Here is a 22385-nt window from a genome sequence, read left to right on the forward strand (position 1 = left end):
GATTGCTTCCATTTCTTCTACAAAATGCTCGGCTGCCGGGACACCCCATCTCTCCCCTTCTCCCCCTGGGAAAGCCCTGGGATGACACCCATAATTAGCCAAGAAGGGGCTCATCCCTGTGGACACATTCTCGGCATTGTTGTAGGCAAATTCCGCCAGCGCCAACTTTTCTACCCAGTCATTCTCTCTGTCATTGACATAACACCTCAGGTATTGCTGGAGGACCCCGTTTGCTCTTTCCGCCTGCCCGTTGGTTTCAGGGTGCCGGGCAGTCGAAAAGTTGACCTCCACCTGCAGTAAGCTCATGAGCTTCCTCCAGAACCTGGAAGTAAATTGTTTTCCTCGGTCTGAGACCACCCTCAATGGCACCCCGTGCAACCTAAAAATGTGTTCTACAAATAACTTCGCTGTCTCTTCCGCCGTGACTGCATGCGAGCAGGCTACAAAGTGGCACATCTTTGTTAGTAGGTCTACCACCACCATGATGGCTGTTTTCCCCTTGGACTTCGGCAGATCAGTCATAAAATCTATCGACACTGCCTCCCAAGGTCGTTCTGGGGTTGGTAAGGGTTCTAATAGCCCCGCCGGTGCCCGCCTCTCCCCTTTGGCTCGCTGGCATTGCTCACACCCTCTTACATACTCCCGTACATCTTCCCTCACCTTAGGCCACCAAAATTCCCTGGTGACCAACCACATGGTTTTATGTTGTCCAAAATGCCCCGCCGTGGGGCTGTCGTGCAACTGCTTGAGTACCCTCCCCCTTAAGTCTCCTTCAGGGATATACAGTGCCCCTTTGTAATACAAAGCTCCATTTCTTTCCTCGAAACCCCCTGGTTCCTCTCCCTCACCCCTAAGACCTCTGAGCTTATTCTGGGCGTATTCATCATTCTCTGTTTCCTCTACCAGTTCTCTTTGTCCCACCAATGCCGCCCCACACACCCAGCGGTCCTCTGGAATGACATGTCTCTCTTCGGGTGCTCCCTCCCCCTCCAAATATTCAGGTTTGCGTGAGAGAGCGTCCGCCCTAATGTTCTCTGGGCCTGGCACGTAACAAATCTCAAAGTTAAATTTGGAGAACTCCTGGGCCCATCTCACTTGCCGTTGGTTGAGCACTCGTGCCGTCCTCCAATACTCTAGGTTCTTGTGGTCAGTGCACACTTGCACCTTATGTTGTGCGCCAATTAGCAGGTGCCTCCATCTCCGGAACGCCTCATGAATGGCTAGTAGTTCTCGGTCATACACCGTGTAGTTCCTCTCGGATTTGTTCAGCTTTCGCGAAAAAAAGGCACACGGTCTCCACTCTGACTCCTCCTTCCCTGGCTGCAGAAGCACCGCCCCAATAGCTCTGTCTGATGCGTCAGTTTCCACTCTCATCGGTTTTTGTAAATCCACATGCAGGAGTTGTTGTTCCGAGGCGAAGGCCCTTTTTAGTTCCTCAAATGCTCGCTCCGCCTCCTCAGTCCAAACGAACTTCTTCTTACTGCTGAGACAGTCCGTAATGGGCGCCGTCAGGTGGGCAAAGTTTCGGATGAACTTACGATAGAAGTTCCCAAATCCTAGGAACCTCTGCACATCCTTCCTTGTTTTGGGTGTTTTCCATTCCAGCACCGCCTGGACCTTGCCGGGATCCATGGCCAATCCCTTGTCTGACAGGCGATACCCCAGGAATTCCACCTCCTTGGTATGAAACTGACACTTCTCCAGTTTCACCCACAGCTGGTTGGCTTGCAGCCTGCTCAACACTTCTCTGACGTCTCTCACATGCTGCTCCTCATTCTCAGAATACACCAACACGTCGTCTAAGAAGGCCACACAATTCTTGTAAAGCAAAGGCCCCAGGACATGGTTCATAAACGATTGAAAGCACGCGGAGCCTCCTTGTAGGCCGAAGGGCATAACTAAATATTCAAATGCCCCCAAAGGGGTGAACATGGTGGTTTTCCATTCATCCCCCTTCCTTATTCGTATCAGGTTGTACGCCCCCCTTAGGTCCAGTTTAGTAAAAATCTTTCCCTTCCTGACCCTTGTCAAAATGTCGTCAATCCTGGGCATAGGGAAAGCCACTGGTTCTGACACTGCATTTAAGGCCCTGAAGTCACACACAAGCCTCGGCTTGTTCGTGTTTTTTTTATCCACAAAAAACACTGGGCTGCCCCCCACCGCCCTGGACTCTCTGATGAACCCTCTCTTCAGGTTCTTGTCAATGAACTCTCTTAGCTCCTGCATCTCTCTGTCTGACATGGCGTACAGCTTGCCTACAGGGAGCTGTGCCCCAGGGAGTAAATTGATTTGACAGTCAAAGGGTCTATGCGGGGGTAGTTGGTCAGCTTCCCTTTCGCTGAAGACGTCGCGGAGATCTGCGTATTGTCGTGGTACCTTCACGTTCTCCGTTACTTCAGTCCCTGCTAGGGTGGCTTGGGCCCCTGCCAAACCCTTTCCCTCTTTGCAGTGTTCTAAGCAATGTGCTGAACCAAAAGAAACCACTCTCTGATGCCAGCCCACCAGCGGATCATGTAACGCTAGCCAGCTCATCCCCAATATAATGGGAGCTCCTCCCAAGGTGGCCACATTAAACGCTATCAGTTCGGTGTGCCTTGCCACCTTCATTATCATTGGGACGGTCTGCAAGCTGACTTCTCCTCCCAACAGCTCCCTGCCATCGATCGTGGTCACCTGCAGGGGGTTGCTTAAAGGGATCGTCTGTATCTGGTGTTCAGCTGCAAACTCTTTGCTCATGAAATTGCAGGAGCTGCCTGAGTCCAACAGCGCCTTTATCTTTAGAGGGTGTCCGTTTGGCAGCTCTAGCACCACTTCTATCACTAGGGCGGGTTTAGGAGGTTCTGGCGTGGGCACTTTCACTGCTCTTTGGCCTGGCTGCTGTGCCCCGACGGTGGCAGCCAGGCGTTGGCTTTTACTTGCTTCGGTATTTCTTCCTCTCTTCCCTCCACAGCTCCTACCATCCCTTGCCATTCCTTCCTCTGGGGGCAGACTCTGGCAAAGTGACCTGGCTGTTGGCAGAGATAGCATTTCCGGGCGCCTTTTCCCTCCTTCTTTCCCCCCTCACTGGGCTTTGAAACTGCACGCGCGCGCGCTGTTCCGATTTCCATCGGCTCTGCCGGCGGGAAAGTTGGCTCTGGAATGTCTGGAATGCGGAACTCCTTCCAACGTTCCCCCTTCCCTTCCCGCCTCTCCAATGCTCTCGCCTCCTGGCGCGCTCCTATGGTCAGCGCTGATTTGGTCAGCTGGTCCATAGACTCCGCCCTGGGCGCCCGGGAAAGTTCGTCTTTCACAGCCGAAGAAAGCCCTTCTTCAAAGAGCATTTGAATGGGTTCCGCCGATAGATCCCACCCCAATTTATGGATCAACATGGTGAACTCAGTCCAGTACTCACGGACAGATCGGCTCCCCTGTTTGCAAGCCATTAACTGTCTGCGGACCACTCCCTGTTCAATATCGCTGGAAAACATCAGATCCATGGCGCGAAAGAACTTCATCGTGTCCTTTAGGACGTCACTATTCGCTGCCATCAGGGGTCTAACCCAGTCTCTCGCCCCCTTTTCAAGATGCCCAATCACAAAAGCCACTCGTGATTCCTCGTCAGGGAATTCATCAAACTGCAGATTGAGGGCATATTGCATCTCTGTCCGAAAGCCATGATAGTCTTTGGGCTCCCCCCCAAACTTCTGCACCAATCCTGGTACCTTTCTGACGAGCTGGGTGTCTTTCCCCTTTTTGTCTGCATCCTGAGCCCTCCTCTCCTCAAGCCTCGCCGTCTGCAGCGCTAGCTGGACCTCCAACACCCGGTACCTTTCTTCCAGGCTTGGACCCGCTCCAGCTCCTGCTTCTCCGGTTCCGGCTGGGTTGCTCATGATGCCTTCTCCTGCACAAGCTGCTCACGAAGACTGTCGGAATGCTGTGATGGGACGATGAGCTGCTTGTGTGTAAAATCCTAGTCCCTCAGAGTTTGGTCAAGTTTGCAAACCTCTGTCTGTAACGGAGCCCCTTAAACATGGCTCCGTCAGTCGCTGGCAGATTCCGACAGTGGTTGCTTTCGGAATCGCTTCCAACATAAAAGCTCCTTAACGGAAACACGTCTTCTGGACTCTCTGCGTGACAGTTTCCGGCGAGGAGTGGGTGTCCCTACAGGAGGTCCTGAAACCTCCCCACTGTTTTCGCTGGAAGTGTCTCTGAGCCATCCCTCCAGCTCCCTTTCCCTCAGCTCAGCTCCTCTCCCCCTACTGGTTCCCTCTTCAGCTGCTGAGTCTCTCCCAACCTGTGTGAGCCCTTTCACTTCCCTTCCTTCCGATGGCAGTTCCCTGACACTAAGGTTTTAGAGAAAAATTTAACACCGATTGAAAGAGAGAGGTTTCAGAATGAGACAGGTTTAACAGTGGTTAAGAAAGTTAAATACCTGGGGATTAACATGACAGCAAAAAATGGGAATTTATTTAAAGACAACTATGAAAAATGTTGGGCTGAAGTGAAAAAAGATTTAGAAATTTGGTCAAATTTGAAGCTTTCACTGCTGGGCCGTATTGCTGCGATAAAAATGAATGTATTGCCTAGAATGTTGTTTTTGTTTCAAACTTTGCAAATTGTGGACAGAATGGATTGTTTCAAGAGGTGGCAGAAAGATATTTCTAAATTTGTCTGGCAGGGCAAGAAGCCTAGAATAAAATTTAAAATACTAACGGATGCAAAGGAAAGAGGTGGATTTGCCTTGCCAGACCTCAAACTTTACTATGAATCAGCAGCTTTTTGCTGGTTGAAAGAATGGCTACTTCTTGAAAACACTGACATTTTGGACCTAGAAGGTTTTAACAATGTATTTGGATGGCATGCATATCTATGGTATGATAAGGTCAAAGCACATAAAGCATTTAAAAACCACATTGTCAGGAAAGCGCTGTTTAATGTTTGGATAAGATATAAGGATTTATTAGAAAATAAAACCCCAAGGTGGCTGTCACCAATGGAAGCGAAAGCCTTGAAAAAGCTCAATATGGAGGTCAAATGGCTGAAATATTGGGAAATTTTGGAACAAGATGGAGATAGACTGAAATTGCAGAGCTTTGAAAAACTAAAAAACAAAGTGCGAGACTGGCTTCATTATTTTCAGATAATGGAGGCATTTAAATTGGACAAGAAAATTGGCTTCCAGGTGGAAAAATCAAAATTAGAAACTGAACTGTTAGAACCCAAAACTAAGAATTTGTCAAGAATGTATAACTTGCTGCTGAAATGGAACACTCAGGATGAAACGGTAAAATCGGCTATGATTAAATGGGCACAAGACGTTGGACATAATATTATGTTCACTGACTGGGAACAGTTATGGACCACAGGTATGAAATTTACGGCATGTAATGCCCTAAGAGAGAATATTATGAAAATGATATACAGGTGGTACATAACCCCAGTCAAGCTTGCAAAAATCTATCATTTGCCCGATAATAAATGTTGGAAATGTAAATAAATTGAAGGTACATTTTTTCACCTTTGGTGGACGTGCCCAAAGATTAAGGCTTTCTGGGAAATGATATATAATGAATTTAAAAAGGTATTCAAATATACCTTCCCCAAGAAACCAGAGGCCTTTCTCCTGGGCATAGTCGGCCAAATGGTGATAAAAAAGGATAGAACTTTCTTTATGTATGCAACAACAGCAGCAAGAATACTCATTGCAAAGTATTGGAAGACACAAGAACTTCCCACACTGGAGGAATGGCAGATGAAACTGATGGACTATATGGAACTGGCGGAAATGACTGGTAGAATCCGTGACCAGGGAGAAGAGTCGGTGGAGGAAGATTGGAAGAAATTCAAAGATTATTTACAGAAACACTGCAAAATTAAAGAATGTTAGAGTGATGTTGGATTGAAAATAAGTGGTTTCCAGCTGTACAGGATTCAAAGTTATAGATAGACTAAGATTAAGCATTAGGATTAAAGATGTTTAAGGAAATGGAAATTTGGTAATATTAAGATTAAAGATTGGGATTAAAAAAGTGGAAAAGAAATTGCTGGACAAACAATTTGGACTGGAATACAAAAGAGGGAGGTATGAGGAAGTCCAGAAAATAAGTAAATTCAAAAACGGAAATGGAAAAGTGATATTGTTTTTAATTGTTCTGTTTCTTTTTAGGTTTTTTTTTTGGTATTTTGTTTTCTGTGTTTTCCCTTTCTTTTTGGATTATGTATTGTGTGTTTTTGTATTTATACTTTTATGTTTTTCTGTTTAACTTTTATTGAAATCTTAATAAAAATTATTTTTTTAAAAAAAAAACTTTTAAAACTTCCCCACCATATCCCAGAATACAGTTTGCACAGCATCATTGCTATATCACAGACATGTCACAAAAGGGGAGGGGTTAAGCTTAGCAAACATGTCCAGACAAGTCCTTGGTACAAGATTAGCATGAGCAGACATGTCAGGGCAAGACCCAGGTATAAGATGAGCACAGACAAATATGTCTTAAGTACCCACCACCCAAAAGTACAATAGAAGTTCCTTTGCATGTCTGGAGCCTGAGGCTTCCTTTGGCTAACAATGAGCCCAGCAATTGTCACCTCTGGGAACTTCCTGGAGTCCTTTTTCAAGGGGAAAATAGCTTTGGAATGGAGGAAACTGGGAAAGGTGATGATTTTATATTATTTTTAAAGCTAGGTAACTTCCCTGAGCTGTCAAGTTGAAAGGATACATTCAGGCATAATATTTGTAATATTTAACTTTAAAGATGTGCCCCCCCCCCCGTAATTTTCGTAACACTCTGGAGCAGCTCTCCCATGAAGGCTGCCAGGGTTGGAGGGGGCAAGGCAGGTGGAAAGAGCCATTGCCTGATGCTGGCCAGATGGAAAGTCTCTCTCCCCTTGCAGTTCATATTGATGCAAATAAGTGTGTGGATACACAGGCATTCTTCAGTAGCCAGACATTCCAATGACTGTTCTGTATTTTAAAAAATGGTTTCTGATGTTTTTATTGTGGCTGCAGACCACCCTGGCAGGGTAACATACAAATAGGCACATGCACGCATAAAGTGCCTACGATTTAGGGATTACAGTGGTACCTTGGGTTAAGATCTTAATTCGTTCCAGGGGTCCGTTCTTAACCTGAAACTGTTCCTAACCCGAGGTACCACTTTAGCTAATGGGGTCTCCTGCTGCCGCGCGATTTCTGTTCTCATCCTGAAGCAAAGTTCTTAACCCGAGGCAATATTTCTGGGTTAGCAGAGTCTGTAACCTGAAGCGTCTGTACCTCGGTACCACTGTATATACAAGTATGTAAAATGGAAAACATACACGTATAAGCAAACTTATGTAACCAATTGTAAGTTATGCACGTTCTTGCATACACACACACACAGGCACACGTGTACTTTCGTGTATTCCCGAACTGGATTTCTAGCCACGTGCAAATATTACTTGCAAAGTCGCCAGGAAAGCGCTAGGAGTCATTAATCCGGGGTTGGCGGCTCCCGCTCCCCTCAGCCTCACTAAAAAAAGCCACGGCAGAGGAAGCGGGAGCGCCGTGCGCGCGAGCATGTGCAGAGTCCCCTCCCCGCCTCCCCTCTCACCGCGATGGCCCCCTCGCTGAGCCGCGCCGCCATCCCGGCCTCCTCTTCTTCCTCGGCGACGGCGCTTCTGCGGAGAGCGGGAAGGGGCGGAGCCGGCCTCCTCGTCCCGCGCGCGCGAGGCAGCCGCCGCCGCCACCGCATTTCCCTCCGTCACGTGCTGCTGCCGCGGAGGCGCCATTGGCCGAGGGGAGCCTGGTGAGGGCGGAAGGCGGGCCCCGGAGCCGCCTCCCCGCTTCACCGCCGGCAGCGACGCAGCCGCGTCGGGCCCTCCTCTCGCTTTCGCGCCTTTTCGCGCTGAGGTGGAAAACAACGGGAGGAGGAAAGGCGCGCAGATTCCCGCGCGGGCGCTTCTTCTGAGGCGCCTTTGGTGGTCGGGGCGGCGGGGGCGAGAACATTGAGGGTCGGGGGCACCGAACAGCCTCCCTCCGCTCTTTCTTGGTGCGGTGTTATTGCCGCCATTGCTATTATTATTATTATTATTATTATTATCCTCGCTCAAGTAGCATGACGGGGTTGTGTCGTAAGTTTTAGTCGGACTAGACCCCTTCTCTGCCAGGCGAGGGGCCAAGAGATTTCTCTGCCGCAGCTGTAAGCCGCCTTGAGCCTCTCTCGGGAAAAGGCGGGGTACGAGAAGCAAGAGCGAGTGGTTAGGGAACTGGGTACAACAATTGTTGTTCTTCTCCTCCCCTCCTTTTGCAGCACTGCTATTATTAGTTGTATTATCAGTATACTTACAACTTACTACTCAACCTTCACCTGCAGGTTCCAGGGTGAGTCACAACAGTTTAAAATTCTGAATTAAAAAGAATGAAAAAAACACTGCAATCACAATGCTAGGCTGGGTATTAAGTGTGTGAATATTTGTGAGGGTGGGTAGAGAGAAAGAGACCAATGTTCAGTTCTGGCTACCCCCATTTAAGAAGGATATTGAGAAGCAGGAACGAAGGTGACCAAGATGGCAAAGGGTCTTGAGACCAACCTGATGAGGAACAGTTGAAGGAGCTGGGGATGTTTAGCCTGGAAAAGAGGAGATAGAGCCATCTTCAAATATCTCAAGGGCTGTCGCATAGAAGAGGAACATGCTTGCTTGCTTCTGCTCCAGAGGTTAGGACTCGAACCCATGGCTTCAAGTTGCAAGAAAGGAGATTCCAACTCAACATCAGGAAGGGATGTTCAAAGTGGAATAGTCCCCCTCAGAAGGTGGTGGACTCTGTTTCATTGGAGGTTTTTAAGCAGAGGTCGGAAGGCCTTCTATCATAGATGTGTTGATTGAGATTTCTGCATTGCAGGGGGTTGGACTAGATGACCCTCGGGGACCTTTCCAACTCTACAGTCCTATGGTTCTATCTCAAGTGCCAAATGCCAGGGGGAAGAGGTGTGGTTTCAGCATAGGATGAAAGCTCTGGGGATGGAATTTCTAGTTCTTTTTGGAGCAGTACCATTATTGCTGTCATCGTCCTTGTCCTGCTTCTTCTTCCCTCCAGGGTGACAAGCACCATACTCACCTGCCCCAGCTTTACCTTCACAACAACCCTGTGAAATAGGCTGCATGGTAGGTGTGGGGGATATCTTTTGGGGGGGAGGGATAGCTGTAGATGTCATCACAGCCCCTGGTCGCAAGCCATGCTGACTGCTGGAGCCAAGAAGAATTGGGAGCCCAAAGGCATTTGAAGGGAGAGCCACAGCAGGTTCCTCATCCCTGGTTAGCGCCCAGAAGCACACCCTCATATGTCTTTGATGCAAGAGATTTTTTTTAAAATGCCCAATTTATTATATATTTTTGTCATTATTAGAGCATGTATTTTTGTGTTTTTATACTGTATTGTAAACCGCCCTGTGATCCTTGGATGAAGGATAACTTTAATAAAGTACTACTACTACTAATTTTCCACCTGCTCTGGTCTAAATTCACCCTCTGTTAAATCAGGTATCTTCAACCTTTTCAAGCCCAGGACCCACTTTTAACTCAAATGTGCATTTGGGGCACTTTTCCTAATCTTTTACCATATATTGGCATTGTAGTAGTGCTATTGTTTTAACCTACCATTGCAGAGGCTTGCACTAGATGACCCTTGGGGCATAGCTGTCAACGTTTCCCCTTTTTTAAGGGAAATTCCCTTATTCCGAATAGGATTCCTCGCAAGAAAAGGGAAAAGTTGACAGCTATGCCTTGGGGTCCCTTCCAACTCTACAGTTATGTGATTCTATGACCCACAAGTGAGTCCCAACCCACCAGCTGAACACCAGTGCATTATCAAATAGCTGTAGATTGTATAACCTCTGAATGGTTAATCAAAATTTGGATGGATTTGTTTCTAGCTTATCATGGACTTACCTGTGGAAAAATGGAAGCTTTACATTAGCCAGAAACTGACTTCACTGCAGCCATTATTGAAGGAACAACTTTGTCACTCCATGTCGCTCAGGGACAGTTTTCTTCTTTCCTTGACTCTTTTTCAGTAAGTAACTTTGAGTGATGTGTGTGAATATTTTGCTGAGAAGCCTGCATGCTGTTCCTCTGCAGTTCGGCTTCTGAAAAAAACCAAAAACGTTGAGCTAGCTGCTTGACTATGGTGAAATTTAATAACATCATTAATTTGTGATTGTTATGCAGTGCCACGCCATTCATTTCTCGGAGGGGAGCATGTTGCAAATAATGACAGCGAATCGTGGACAGAAAAGGCAGCAATGGCCACCAACCTAGATGGCTCTAAAGAAGATTAGACAAATGCATGGAGAGCTCTATCAGTGGCTAGTAGCTATGATGGCTATGCTCTGCTTTCACAGCTGGGGGTAACAATACTTCTGAATACCAGCTGCTCAAATCAAAGCAGGGAAGAGTTGCTCTTGTGCTCAAATCCTGCTTGCAGCTTTCCCACAAGCCAGTGTGAGACCAGGATGCTGGACTAAATGGGCCCCCTTTGGTTCTTCTTATGTTCTTGCATTAGATTATAACAGCCAATACCAATTGTATTTGCTGCCTGATATGTATTCCTGTTTGCAGATGGGCACACAAACTAATGCCATTCCTGCTCTCATTTCCTGTTTTGACAGAATTCTGTGACATCTCTAGTGCTTACTCTCTGCACACCTGTCTCAACTCTCTCCCCCTGTCTCTTGCTCTTTTCTCCCTCTTGTAGTCCTGAAGATGAAGAGTATTTGCTCAGGCTGTCCAGGTACTATTGTGTGAAGAAAGATCCTAAGATGACTCTGTCCTGCAAGGAGGAGGGGAACAAATGGTTTCGAAAAAAGGAGTATAGAACAGCAGCAGTACTCTATTCCAGGGTAAAGACCTGAGAGTGGATGAGGGCGCTTAACACCTATTTATTTATTTTGTTGATTTTTATCCCCCCCCCCCTTTTCACTCAGAGCACTCTCAGCGAAGTTTGCAATATAACACGAATAATGCAAAAATGGGACACAGGTGGCTGGGTTAAACCACAGAGCCTAGGACTTGCGATCAGAAGGTTGGCTGTTCGAATCCCTGCGACGGGGTGAGCTCCCGTTGCTCGGTCCCTGCTCCTGCCAACCTAGCAGTTCGAAAGCACGTCAAAGTGCAAGTAGATAAATAGGTACCGCTCCGGCGGGAAGGTAAACGGCGTTTCCGTGTGCTGCTCTAGTTCACCAGAAGCGGCTTAGTCCTGCTGGCCACATGACCCGGAAGCTGTACGCTGGCTCCCTCGGCCAATAAAGCGAGATGAGCGCTGCAACCCCAGAGTCGTCTGTGACTGGACCTAATGGTCAGGGGTCCCTTTACCTTTACCTTTAATGCAAAAATACACTGAAATCCATCTACCATATTTTTCCATGTATGACACCCCCATCTATGAGACGACCCCTATTTTTTTGAACCCCAAATTAAGAAATCAATATTTTAAACACCAGAGAACAACTTTGATATTTCATTAAATATTCAAAGCACTGGGGGCGGGTGCACACACAGGCACCAGCCCAAGCCAGCTACATGAGATGGACAGTGGCTTTGGCGGTTCCGGCAGCTTCTTCACAGCAGCTGCAGGAAGTTGAATGGTGTTTTTTTTAACCCCTGTGCATTCACCGTCCCTGTATAAGATGACCCCCAATTTTTAACTTCTTTTTTTCTTTCAAAAAACATCATCTTATATACAGAAAAACGGTAATCTAATATACATTTTGCAAAGTTGTCAGCATTTGGACACCTCTTTAAGATAGGTAAAGTTAAAGGGACCCCTGACCATTAGGTCCAGTCGTGGCTGACTGGGGTTGCGGCGCTCATCTCGCTTTATTGGCCAAGGGAGCTGGCATACAGCTCCCAGGTCATGTGGCCAGCATGACTAAGCCGCTTCTGGCAAACCAGAGCAGCGCACGGAAACGCCATTTACCTTCCCACCAGAGCGGTACCTATTTATATACTTGCACTTTGATGTGCTTTCGAACTGCTAGGTTGGCAGGAGCAGGGACCGAGCAACGGGAGCTCACCCCGTCGCAGGTATTCGAACCGCCGACCTTCTTATTGGCAAGTCCTAGGCTCAGTGGTTTAACCCACAGCGCCAATTTTGCATGGCTGTTCCTGAGATCAAGGAGCATGTTTTTGTCTTGCGTTTGGGTAGAACTGCATGCCCTTTTGAATCAAGATGCTGGACTGAACCTTTCAAAATGGAATTTAGCTCAGTCTTCTTACATGGTCATTTCTGAGATCAAGGAGCAGGTTTTCATCTGTGTTTGGAATCAATTGGATGGTGTTTGGATAGCAGACTGAAGCTTTCAGCACTTCACTGATTTTAACTACTGATTTCAAAACTGCTTTGCTTTTTTTGTTTTCTTAGAAATCCTGAGCAGTGCCACGTATGAGACTGCTAGTATGTTAACAAAGCTAAACCACAGCAGAGCAAAAGCTATAGCTGGGAGACTAAAAGCCATCAAAGGGGTGTGTGAGAGAGAAAGCCTGGGAGTGAGAAGCCATAAAAAGGATGGGCCAGGCAAATCCCAACATAGGGCAGGGAGTTCAGCATTTTGGGCACTGCCACAGAGAAGGCCCCCCTCAAAGTCTTTTCCACTCATAAGAGAGATGGGTGTGGGGGGGGTGTAGTGGTTAAGAGCAGTAGACTCGTAATCTGGTGAACTGGGTTCGCGTCTCCGCTCCTCCACATGCGGCTGCTGGGTGACCTTGGGCTAGTCACACTTCTTTGAAGTCTCTCAGCCCCACTCACCTCACAGAGTGTTTGTTGTGGGGAAGGAAGGGAAAGGAGAATGTTAGCTGCTTTGAGACTCCTTTGGGTAGTGATAAAGCGGGATATCAAATCCAAACTCTTCTCCTTCTCTTTTGAAGGCACACCAGTGCATTTTGCCTCTGCAGTTAGCTGTGTCCTGTGGCTGAACTGAGGTTCCAACCAGAAACTTCCCAGCTCTTGCCCTTTAGCCACTCTACTTATTTTGGCCTCCTCTTTCTCTGATCTTTCCAGGCACTGTCCCACGCAGAAGCCAGCAGCCCAGAAATGGCAGTGTGTTATGCCAACCACTCGGCAGCTCTTTTCCACCTGGGTCAGTTTGAGGTGAGTTGGGGCCAACCAAGCATCACATTGTCCAAAGCCATTGTTTCCAGCTGGAGGCCTGGCAGTCAGAAAGTCACATGTCCCCAGAAGCATTTGTGTGTCTGTGTGTATAGCGCAAGCACTGCAATATGTAGGGCTCCCCCACCTTTGGGGAATCCGGGTTATCGCTTAGAGTTAGAGCATTGTTCTTGCATTCCGACAGTCCCAGGTTCAACCCCTGGCTTTTCCAAGAAGGACTTCTTCTGCCTGAGCCTCTGTCAGTCAGTGTAGATTTTACTGAGCTAGATGGCCCAATATTCTCACTCAGCATAATGCAGCTTCCTGTGTTTCTAACATGGTAATGCACTCTCTGATTCTAAAGATTGTAAAATAGCTCTCACTGCTTATTGTGCCTGACTGAGGTTAACTGCAGGATAGTGATTTCCTGTAAGTAGAAAGGTGAAAGCTTGGGGGAGCAGGGGTGTGGGAAGTATCATTAGCATGTAAGCACTTCTGGGGGAAGCCATTTACAACACAAAGAGAACCTTGCATGGTATACATGGCACTTGTAACTAGCAAGCTGGCAAGTGGTGGGGCAGATGAGGACCTAGTTGTAGCTGTAAATGTAAATGTAATAAGAAAGTTGAGCAACAGAATAAGCAGAGCTTAGGACATTGTAGTATCCACAACCCACTTTTCAAGCTTTCAGAAAACCTTTATTTTCTCCGCAGGTTTGTTTGGAGGACATTAAGAGGGCACAGGGAGGGGGCTACCCAGAAGAACTGCTCCCCAAGCTGTTGCTGCGGAAGGCCAACTGCCTCCTTTCTCTAGGTCGATTTCAGGAAGTGACAGAAGCCCTAGACAGCATGGAGGAGAAAATGTCTGCAGTCCAGAGTTTGGAAGCTGCCAGCCATCATGTGCTGCTTAGTAAATTGAACCAGCTGAAACTCAAAGCCTGCAAAGGGAAGAGTGGTTCAGTCTGTCAGCCTGCTGTGTCTGACAGGATCCAGAAGGATTTGGAGCCCTGGGAGGAGAGCAGTAGGATTTCATGTGCCTCTGCATCAGTGAGCTTAAACTTCTCTGCGTGCAAAGGGCGCCATTTAGTTGCCGCCAAGGATATCCTTCCTGGCGAACTCTTAGTGAGGGAAGAGGCGTTTGTAAGCGTGCTATGCCCCGGGGAAAGCCTCTTGCTTCAAGGCAGTGCAGAGGCCATGTTGAATGGGCAGCCGGCTAATGAAGATCTTCACTGCCACCATTGCTTGAAGCAGCTGCTGTCGCCTGTTCCCTGCCAGGGGTGCAGCTATGCCAAGTACTGCAGCCATGCCTGTGCCCAGCTGGCATGGAGGACCTACCACAGCAGAGAGTGCTCCTTCGGGGGACTGCTTCTGACATTGGGAGTGTTCTGCCATGTCGCCTTAAGATCGGTTCTGGTGGCAGGCTTTGCAGAGGTCAGCACTTTAATAAAGCAGTCACACACAGAGGAAGTGGTGACAGAACCTGTTGCTGAAGCACCAGCTCCCAGTGTGGTTGTAGAAGAGAACTCGGCCTCCTCCATTCCTGGCTGTGATGCTGATGGGCGGTACAGCAGTTCCTACCAAGCCATCTTCTGCCTTTTGCCACACACTGAAAAGCACAGCCTTGAGCTCAGGCTCCTCTACAGCCTGAGCGTTGCTGCCTTGTGCAAGAGGCTTGGAGAAGCTGGTCTGGAGGCTTTCATTTCAGGGAAGAGCACACCTGAAGACCAGGGAGGACCAGAAGCTGGCAAAGCATGTCCTGAGTGGGAAGTCCCAGGGGAGGCCATGCTGAGGCACATGCTGCAGCTGCAGTGCAATGCGCAGGCAGTGTCTGCACTCCACGTGTCAGGTGAGTACACATGGGATTGCTCTTTCTCATGCTTGGACTCCCTAGAGGAGATGGGCAGAGAGTGTGTTATACATGAGGAAGCACTTTTAAGAACTGGAAGCTGTAAAGGCCTCCAGATTCTTCTGGCTGGGTTCTCTCCTTCACTGCTGAAGGCAGTAAATGCCTCTGAATACCAGTTACCACATTTCATTGGTAGTGAGAGGTATTGGAGGGCAGGGTGTGGTTGGTTGGCTGCAATGGGGTTTGTTTGCATTTGTGAGGAGGGGAGGGCTTGTTGGGTCAGGAAGCCAGATTGATTTGTATGCTGTTGATGGATTCTTTTTGTCTTGTTGGGCTATGAATGTGATTAAGGGGAGTCATACCAGGGCGAACGCATCCTCTTCTATTTATCCCCTTGTCAGTTTCAGTTTATTGGTTAGCTTTTCTAGGAAGGGCCTATCCTGAGCCAGGTGCCACCCATTGTTGACTGAAGCGGAGTTCGCTCAGGAGTTGGCTTCCTTTGGGTGGGTTGTGTATTTCCTGTAGGAAGGCAATGGGTGGTTTCATGGTGTTTACTTACAAGTTGGTGCGTTTTCTTTGATCAGGTTTCCCAGTCCGCTCACATTTAGTGTAATTGCTTTTCAGCTAGCCATTTTGTTTGTCTGTTTTACAGGATGATTCCCTGCTAACCTGTCTGGGTTGTCCTGTGTTTCTCACCTTATATTGGCTATTGAACCTAATGTGCTGATACTTAGTGTGGTGGGTGGAGGAAGAGCAGGGGTTAGTGTTAGGAATGGGCTGAAGATTGGGGGGTAGGTTATAGAGAGTAATCTTTATGTAGTTATATTGGTGTTTGTTTGGGGTAGCTTAGACCATTTGGCTCCCAGCCAGTTGGTCCTGTGTCTCATCTGGCATGGATGGCCTTGTTTAAGAACAGGCTGTCCCCCCCCCTTTCACTTGCCATAGGGGTGTGTCAGTGAGATGGTGCCAAGCGCCTTTGTGGCACCTGTGTTGGGTGTAAAATTTATAAAGAATGTTGTCTGCTGGGCTGTTGGTGGGGTGCTCCCAGTCCTGGTGGGGTTGAGACCACTAGTGGGGCTGGGGCTCTGTGTGGCCTCCCTGGTTGTCGCGTTGGACACCCCTGGTTGCCGTCCCCCCCCAGTGGTGGTGGCAGTGTTGGCACGGGGACCAGCCAGGTCCAGGACCTGCCAACCCCCCGTCGGTGCTGGCGGTCCTCAGGTGCTCCACTCAGCCATAGCGCTCTCACCATCTTGCCTTGTCGGATGTCCAGCCAGCCTCTTCTGATGTTCTTATGGATTCCTCTTGTCCCTAAAGGCCTCATTGTCACTTTCACTCAGGGGCTGAAAATGGGCCAGTGGTGAGCAGCAAACAGGTGCGTGTGGCCACAGCTCTCTACCCCGTGGTCAGCCTCCTGAACCACTCCTGTGAGCCAAACACCAGCGTGACTTTCAGCAGCAGAACCGCAGAGGTCAGAGCTTTGAAGTCAATCCCAAGAGGGCAGGAGATTCTCCACTGCTATGGTGAGTAACTGCTATCATTTGGCTGAGGAGGGGACCAGGTGAACTGATGCCTGGAAACCCTGTCACGCTTCTCTCAAGAGAAGCCAAAATGTACCAGTGGCGTAGGTCTTGGGATCTTATCTTTGCTTGTACCTCCTCCCTTTCCCTTTTCTCCCTCCTTGACTGAAAACGGGGCTTAAGGGCCTCATGCCTGCAGATCAGCCTCATTAGTTTCTTGGTTATGCTGAAGATGTTCTGGGGAGCTGCTCTCAAATTCCTCAGGATGCTGGAATTTGGAAAACAATTTCTCTGCTTCTTTCCAACATTTCAACATGCTTTTTGTCAAAACGGTTACAGCTGAGTTCTACGATTTTATCATTTTTATTTCAATTACTGTATCTGGGATTGAAAGTGAATTTGAGAACCCAGCCAACTGATGAGCGAGATATAAATTTTTAAGTAGTTAGCACAATATCGCATTTCTGGGTGACCCGAGTGCATGGAATTTTTCCAGCTCAGGAAAGCTCAGGCCAGAGTGAAAGGTGCACACAGGAAGGCACCAAAAGAGCCACACTCTTGAAAGTGTCCAATTATTCATTTCAGTTATTTATATCCCACCTTTCATGATACAAATCATTCCAATGCCAAGACACTGTAAACAACTTTTTTTTTTAAGGTAAGGTATACCAAACAACAAAAAGCCTTAAGGTCCCCCCTGAGGTGGCCTTCGCCTGCCTCCTGCTCTCTCCTGGAATCCTCCCCGTAGGCGAGTTGATAGTGGATGAGGACCCCATGGGACAGAGAAGGGGGAAAGTGTTTGTGCCTGTTCAGGGCCAGACTCAGGCGAAATAAGCTTTCTGGTTTTGCAGTGGGAGATGGCATGCTGTTGGTCAAGATGTCAGCCTCACCTCTCCAGATCTGTTTTACAACCTTTAAAAAAATTGACCATACTTATTTCCTTTAAAAGCCATCCATTAAACATTAAATTGAATGAAGGCAGTGTTCTAACGCTTTTCTACGTTTTTTAATGGCCATCAACCTGCCCACGTTACTGGGAGGGGCAAGACCTGAGAGCTCAAATAACATTGGGATTGCTGGCAAGTCTGCTTGTTTCTGGCAAAGCAAAGGCAGCAGGAGGAAGGTGGACTCAGAACCACAGAAAAGCGTGGTGCAGGAGCAGTGGCTTTGATCTGCTTTTGCAAGCACCCTACACTCCAGATCAGTTTCCCCTTGTGGCTGTGGCTCCTGTGGCTATTCTTTGTGTCCTCTCTCAACAGGGCCTCACAGGTGCAGGATGGGGGCTGCCGAAAGGCGTAAGCAGCTCCTTTCTCAGTATTTCTTTGAATGTTGCTGTCTGCCCTGCTTGGAGGAGCTGCAGCCCAACTCAGGAAAGAGAGCATCCTCCCAAGGCGGTCTCTTCCGTTGCCCTGCCTGCCACAAGCCCATGCAGCAGGTAATGCTCTGACAGGGTTGCTTCTGCGGTATTGAACGGGGCAGCTGCATCTTTGACTGGGGGGGTGGGGCACAGCTCTCCAGTTTACAAGCTGAGGACGTTCTCCGCTTATGATAGTTAAGAACGTAAGAGCAGCCCTTCTGCATCAAGTCACAGGCCTCTCCAGGCAGGCATTCTGTTCCCATGAGCCAGCATGAAGGCAAACAGGCCTTTCCCACTGTCGTTCCCCACCAATTGGCACCTAGACATGGAAGAGGCATCGTATGGCCATTGCAGCTTCTGGACACCAGTCCACGCTGTGGTGTGCTTGCCTGGTGGTTTTAGCCTTTCTCGCATCCCTTTGCTTTCCCCTTTCATGATATAACTAAAGGAATATTTGAAAAGGAATTTCTCCACACATAGTTGTGGAACTCACTCCCAGAAGAGGCAGTGATTGCTGCCAACTTGGATGGCTTTAAAACAGGATCAGACACATTCATGGAGAAGGAGATGGCTATTGATGGCTGCTAGCCAGGATAATAATAATAATAATAATAATAATAATAATAATAATAATATAATAATAATAATAATAACAACAATAATAACAACAACAACAACAACAAAACAATAACAATAACAACAACAACAATCGTAATCATAATAATAATAATAAATTAATATTTATACCCCGCCCATCTGGCTGGGTTTCCCCAGCCACTCCGGGTGGCTTCCAACTGAATATTGGAATAGGATGGCTGTGTTCTGCTGCTACTGCTGGAAGCAGTAAAGGCCTCTGAACAATTGTGGTTGGTTGGTTGGTTGGTTGGTTGGTTGGTTGGGTTTTTTTAATTCATTAAATTTTTATACTCCCCTGCTGGGAAACACAAGTGGGGGGAGTTGCTGTTGCACTCAGGTCCTGATAGCAGGCTTCTTGCTGAGTTGGCTGTTGTGAGAACAGGAGGATGTACTAGTTGGGGCCCCTTTGGCCTGATCCAGTTACGGTGCCCTTTTTCATTGTGAGAGTAATGCTCATGTCATTTGCTGCAAAGGCACTCAAACCGTTTTTTGCATAAATTGGGCTGGATCTTTGCCTGAGTCGGTTTATGGGGTGCCCTTTTCCCCCAAGCACCACGTGGCTCAGGGGTGTGATGGATGAGGCTCTGTAATGTGATAGAAACAGGGAGCTGTCCGGTGGGTTTTTCCAGGGTGCAGAGGGTTTGCTCCATTGCTCCAGTGGGGCCTGCGAAGTACGAGTTCATGAGGATCACTTCCAGCATCAGCTCTGTGACCTTCGACTGCAAGCCGAGGCGGCCTTGGAGCTTCTGCAGTGTGGCCACCCAGGTGAGCATCTTTTGCAACAAGTGCCTGTGCTGCTGCTTCCTCACTGACCAGTTGGTCAGTGGACCCTAGGGTGTTGTGTTCCTGATGACCACATGGGGGCAGCATTGTTGTATTCACGCTGTTCCCTCTTAAGGAGCCGCCTTTAAGGAAATGCTGAAGGGGAGAGGCCAGATGAAGTGTGAGGCTTAAAAACACCCAAGAAACTCAGGCAGGGCCTCTCCCTGGGTAGCTTGTGTAGCTAGAAGAGTCGGGTGGGAACCAGGAAGCCCTGGCTTTAGCTACTTAAACGTTTCTGCCATACCTTTCTGCAGCATTATGAGCCACTCAAGGCATCTCACAGCAAATCGGCCCTTAATAACAATAAAAACAAAAGGTGACACTTTTATCTGTCTCGACAGCAAACCTCCACAGCCGCACATATGCAAAACAATACAGAGATCGTAATAGAAATCTCCCCCACAGGCCTCTTGTGAATATAGCCAAGGCTGTCATGTGTCCATCTCACAACTGCATTGGGCCTGGGCCTCTTAAATTTCCAGATCAGTCGATGGAGCTGCTTCTGAAATGCAGGTTGGATGCCAAGAGATTCCTCTCTCCAGCGCACTTGATGGTGGGAGAGATTGAGGATCACCTGGCGCAGGCCTACGTCAGCCTGGGTAAGGTGCTCTTTTAAACTAAGGGGGAAACCCTTTTTGGCTCTGCCAGCCAGAGCCTTATCTGGCCCCACCCCTGCAGACCACCCCACCTCCTAATCAGATGATGTAATTATGATAACAGATGAGTGACAGGTAACCTGTCCGGCCCAACTGTCAAAATCCCAAGCGCTCCGCTGGCTGTCAGGCCCTTGGGAATCCCAAGCAATGCACTTTGCAATCCCTGTGCAGGCAATACAGCCTGCTTCAGCTCTCCTGCCCATCAGCTGATCATAGCTGCATATATTCCTAGCACATCCCCCACAGCATTCACTGTCTTCCTAAACCGAAAAATCCCAAATGCACCAACCTTTCCTTGTAAAAATGGTGTGCCAGCTTTTTCATCATTTTGTCCTCTTTCAACACCTTTTGCCAGCTCTCTGATATCCTTTCTTGAAACAGGGTGGCCAGAACTGTGTACACTATATTTATTCCAAGTTTGGTTGCAACAAATAATTACATAAGGCATTACGATAAGTGCAGCTTTATTTTCAGCCACTTCCCCGACATCCTCCAGCATGGAATCTGCCTTTTTTTGACAGAATCAGACTCTGAATTATCATTGTCCTTGAGCTAACCATGGTGACCCCAAGCCCTGCCAGCTAAGATCCCCTAAGTCTGCATATATGGAGTTAGGGGTGGGTTTGTTTGTCTGTCTGATTGTCTTCTCCAGTATGCATCACTTTGCACTGATATTTGGCAGTTTGCACTTGAGTAGTAAGTTTGCATGATTGATTGATTGATTGATTGATTGATTTTGCAAGGTTCATATAATCTTAAAATGGGAGCTTGGCAGCAGGGCTGTGATGATAACAGCCCATGAGATAATACATACAGGCATACAGGCAACCACCATTGCTTAGAGCTAGAGCCCTCCGTAATCCGTAAATAGATAGCATTTAAGATAATGAGAGCATGAAGCAGTAGCTGTGAGGAGGCTAAGGAAGCACTCTGGCGCCCAGTGAAATGATCCTCACATTATTTCTTCTACCTTGCTCCCAATCTTTCCCAGGGAAATGGCAGGAAGCAGCAGGGCATCTACGCAGCAGCATCCAGACTGTGGAAGCCCATTACGGCCCCTCCAGCATAGAAGCAGGCCAGGAGCTCTTCAAACTGGCACAAGTCCTCTTCAATGGGTAAGTGCCCCTCCCCCACCCCCTATGGTGGCTGACAAGGCACATGCGTCCGCATAGCAGTGGACAGGAGCAGCGTGCTTTTCAGAAGGGGCTTTTCAGTGCTGGCCTAGGGAAAGCAGCTGAAGGGTTCACACAGAGGGGTTTTGTGGCCCACCCTGCATCCCCTTAGGGGCTGTGGAGAAAATGGACTTACCTGTGTCATAGGAGTGGGAGGCATGTCTTGGGGTTGCCTCATCTGACCCCTGCCTCTATTCAAGGCGGAAGGTCCTGCTCTGGAAGTGTCCGCAAGAGCCAGCTTTTCACTGGAACCCTCCAAAAAGAGCCTGAGCACTTTGCTGTGTTACTCAAGGGCTGAATCACATGGGAAGTTAATTGCATGTTAAGAACATGTGTATATTTTTAATGTAAATAGCAGCTGCTAAGCCTGGAAGCCATGTGGAGGGGGAGGTTTAGTTTTCCCCCCTCTCTCTCCCCCTCCCTGCCACGGTCAGGATGAATTGCTTTTCAGAGAGATTTTTGTCCAGATTGTGGACAAATTGCTGTTACATAACACCAAGTTCTTCCTAAAAATTAACTCCCCAGAACCTCCATCCCTATTTTTTGCTGCCTCCTCATCCTTCCTGAGGCCTCCTGCTCTCCCTCCCTTCAGCCTCTTCTCCTTCTGGACTCTTCTTCATTTTGGGTGGCTGAGATTAGGTCCAGAGCTCAGCTTGGGGTTCTGTTGAGGGGAGGGAGCCATTGCTGCAGCCCTTTCAAGAATGCCTCCTTTTCTTCTGTGGCCAGGCGTGCTGTACCAGAAGCCCTGCACACCATCCAGGAGGCTGAGAATGTTTTGTCTAGGCACTTCGGCCCCCAGAGTACCCAGCTGCAAGAGCTGCAAGAGATGAAAGCCTGCCTGGAAGAGTTGCTCAGAGGAGGCGGAGCCGCTGTTGCCAGTGCAAGACCCAAGATGTCGTAAGTGAGAAACATGCAGGCCGCCCAGTTAGGCTGCTGTTTGGTACCCTTGGCGGGGATGAAGACACCTGAATGATGGGAAGGACACGCCCTTTGTACTCTGGGCAGCCAGAGGCAGGGAGCAAATCATGTGATATTGGCAAACTTCATTAAACTTCCCCAAAGGCTTGAAAAACCATTCCTGCCTCTGCCCACTTGTTCCAAGGAGGACACAGAAAGTTGCCTTGTGCCAAGTCAGACTTTGGGCCAACAAACCCAGGATGGTCTCCTCTCATAGGCAGGATCCCGGGTAGAGAAGGGTTTTTCCCACTGGGAGGGGGAGATGGTTGGGCTGGAGCCTGGACCTTTCCCATGCAAAACATGCTCTCTTCACCACTGAAG

The 22385-nt window shown here is 48.3% G+C and overlaps 2 protein-coding genes and 1 long non-coding RNA gene across 6 annotated transcripts in view; 1 reads left to right on the forward strand and 2 right to left on the reverse strand.

Moving 5' to 3' along the window:
• Positions 1 to 7714, reverse strand: part of RPA1 (replication protein A1) — a 41995-nt gene extending 34281 nt beyond the window's left edge. Inside the window, exon 1 of the mRNA XM_080983967.1 lies at positions 7575 to 7714. Within this exon, the coding sequence (XP_080840093.1) occupies positions 7575 to 7607 (33 nt within the window). The 5' untranslated portion in view covers positions 7608 to 7714. The remainder of the gene's footprint in view (positions 1 to 7574) is intronic.
• Positions 6426 to 22182, forward strand: SMYD4 (SET and MYND domain containing 4). Of its 4 annotated transcripts, none has more exons than XM_080983965.1 (12): positions 6426 to 6447; positions 9059 to 9126; positions 9894 to 10033; positions 10715 to 10859; positions 13016 to 13105; positions 13816 to 14947; positions 16285 to 16467; positions 17724 to 17899; positions 19087 to 19222; positions 19762 to 19878; positions 20927 to 21050; positions 21834 to 22182. In XM_080983965.1, exons 2-12 carry the CDS (start codon positions 9124 to 9126, stop codon positions 22006 to 22008), a joined length of 2421 nt encoding a protein of 806 aa, XP_080840091.1. In that variant the 5' UTR covers positions 6426 to 6447; positions 9059 to 9123; the 3' UTR covers positions 22009 to 22182. The 4 variants fall into 4 exon arrangements, with proteins under 4 accessions (XP_080840091.1, XP_080840090.1, XP_080840089.1 ...); XM_080983964.1 differs by lacking the exon at positions 6426 to 6447 and adding an exon at positions 7801 to 8012; XM_080983963.1 differs by lacking the exon at positions 6426 to 6447 and adding an exon at positions 8199 to 8344.
• Positions 8309 to 21827, reverse strand: LOC308464569. The gene is made up of 3 exons (XR_013980095.1): positions 21244 to 21827; positions 9910 to 10106; positions 8309 to 8367 (listed from the first exon to the last, which is right to left on the reverse strand). It is a non-coding gene; the product is annotated as an uncharacterized lncRNA (long non-coding RNA).
• Positions 22183 to 22385: the final 203 nt, after the last annotated feature.

The sequence above is a fragment of the Podarcis pityusensis genome (assembly GCF_964106645.2).
Source record: "Podarcis pityusensis genome assembly, chromosome: 15".
NCBI classification, from domain to species: domain Eukaryota; kingdom Metazoa; phylum Chordata; class Lepidosauria; order Squamata; family Lacertidae; genus Podarcis; species Podarcis pityusensis.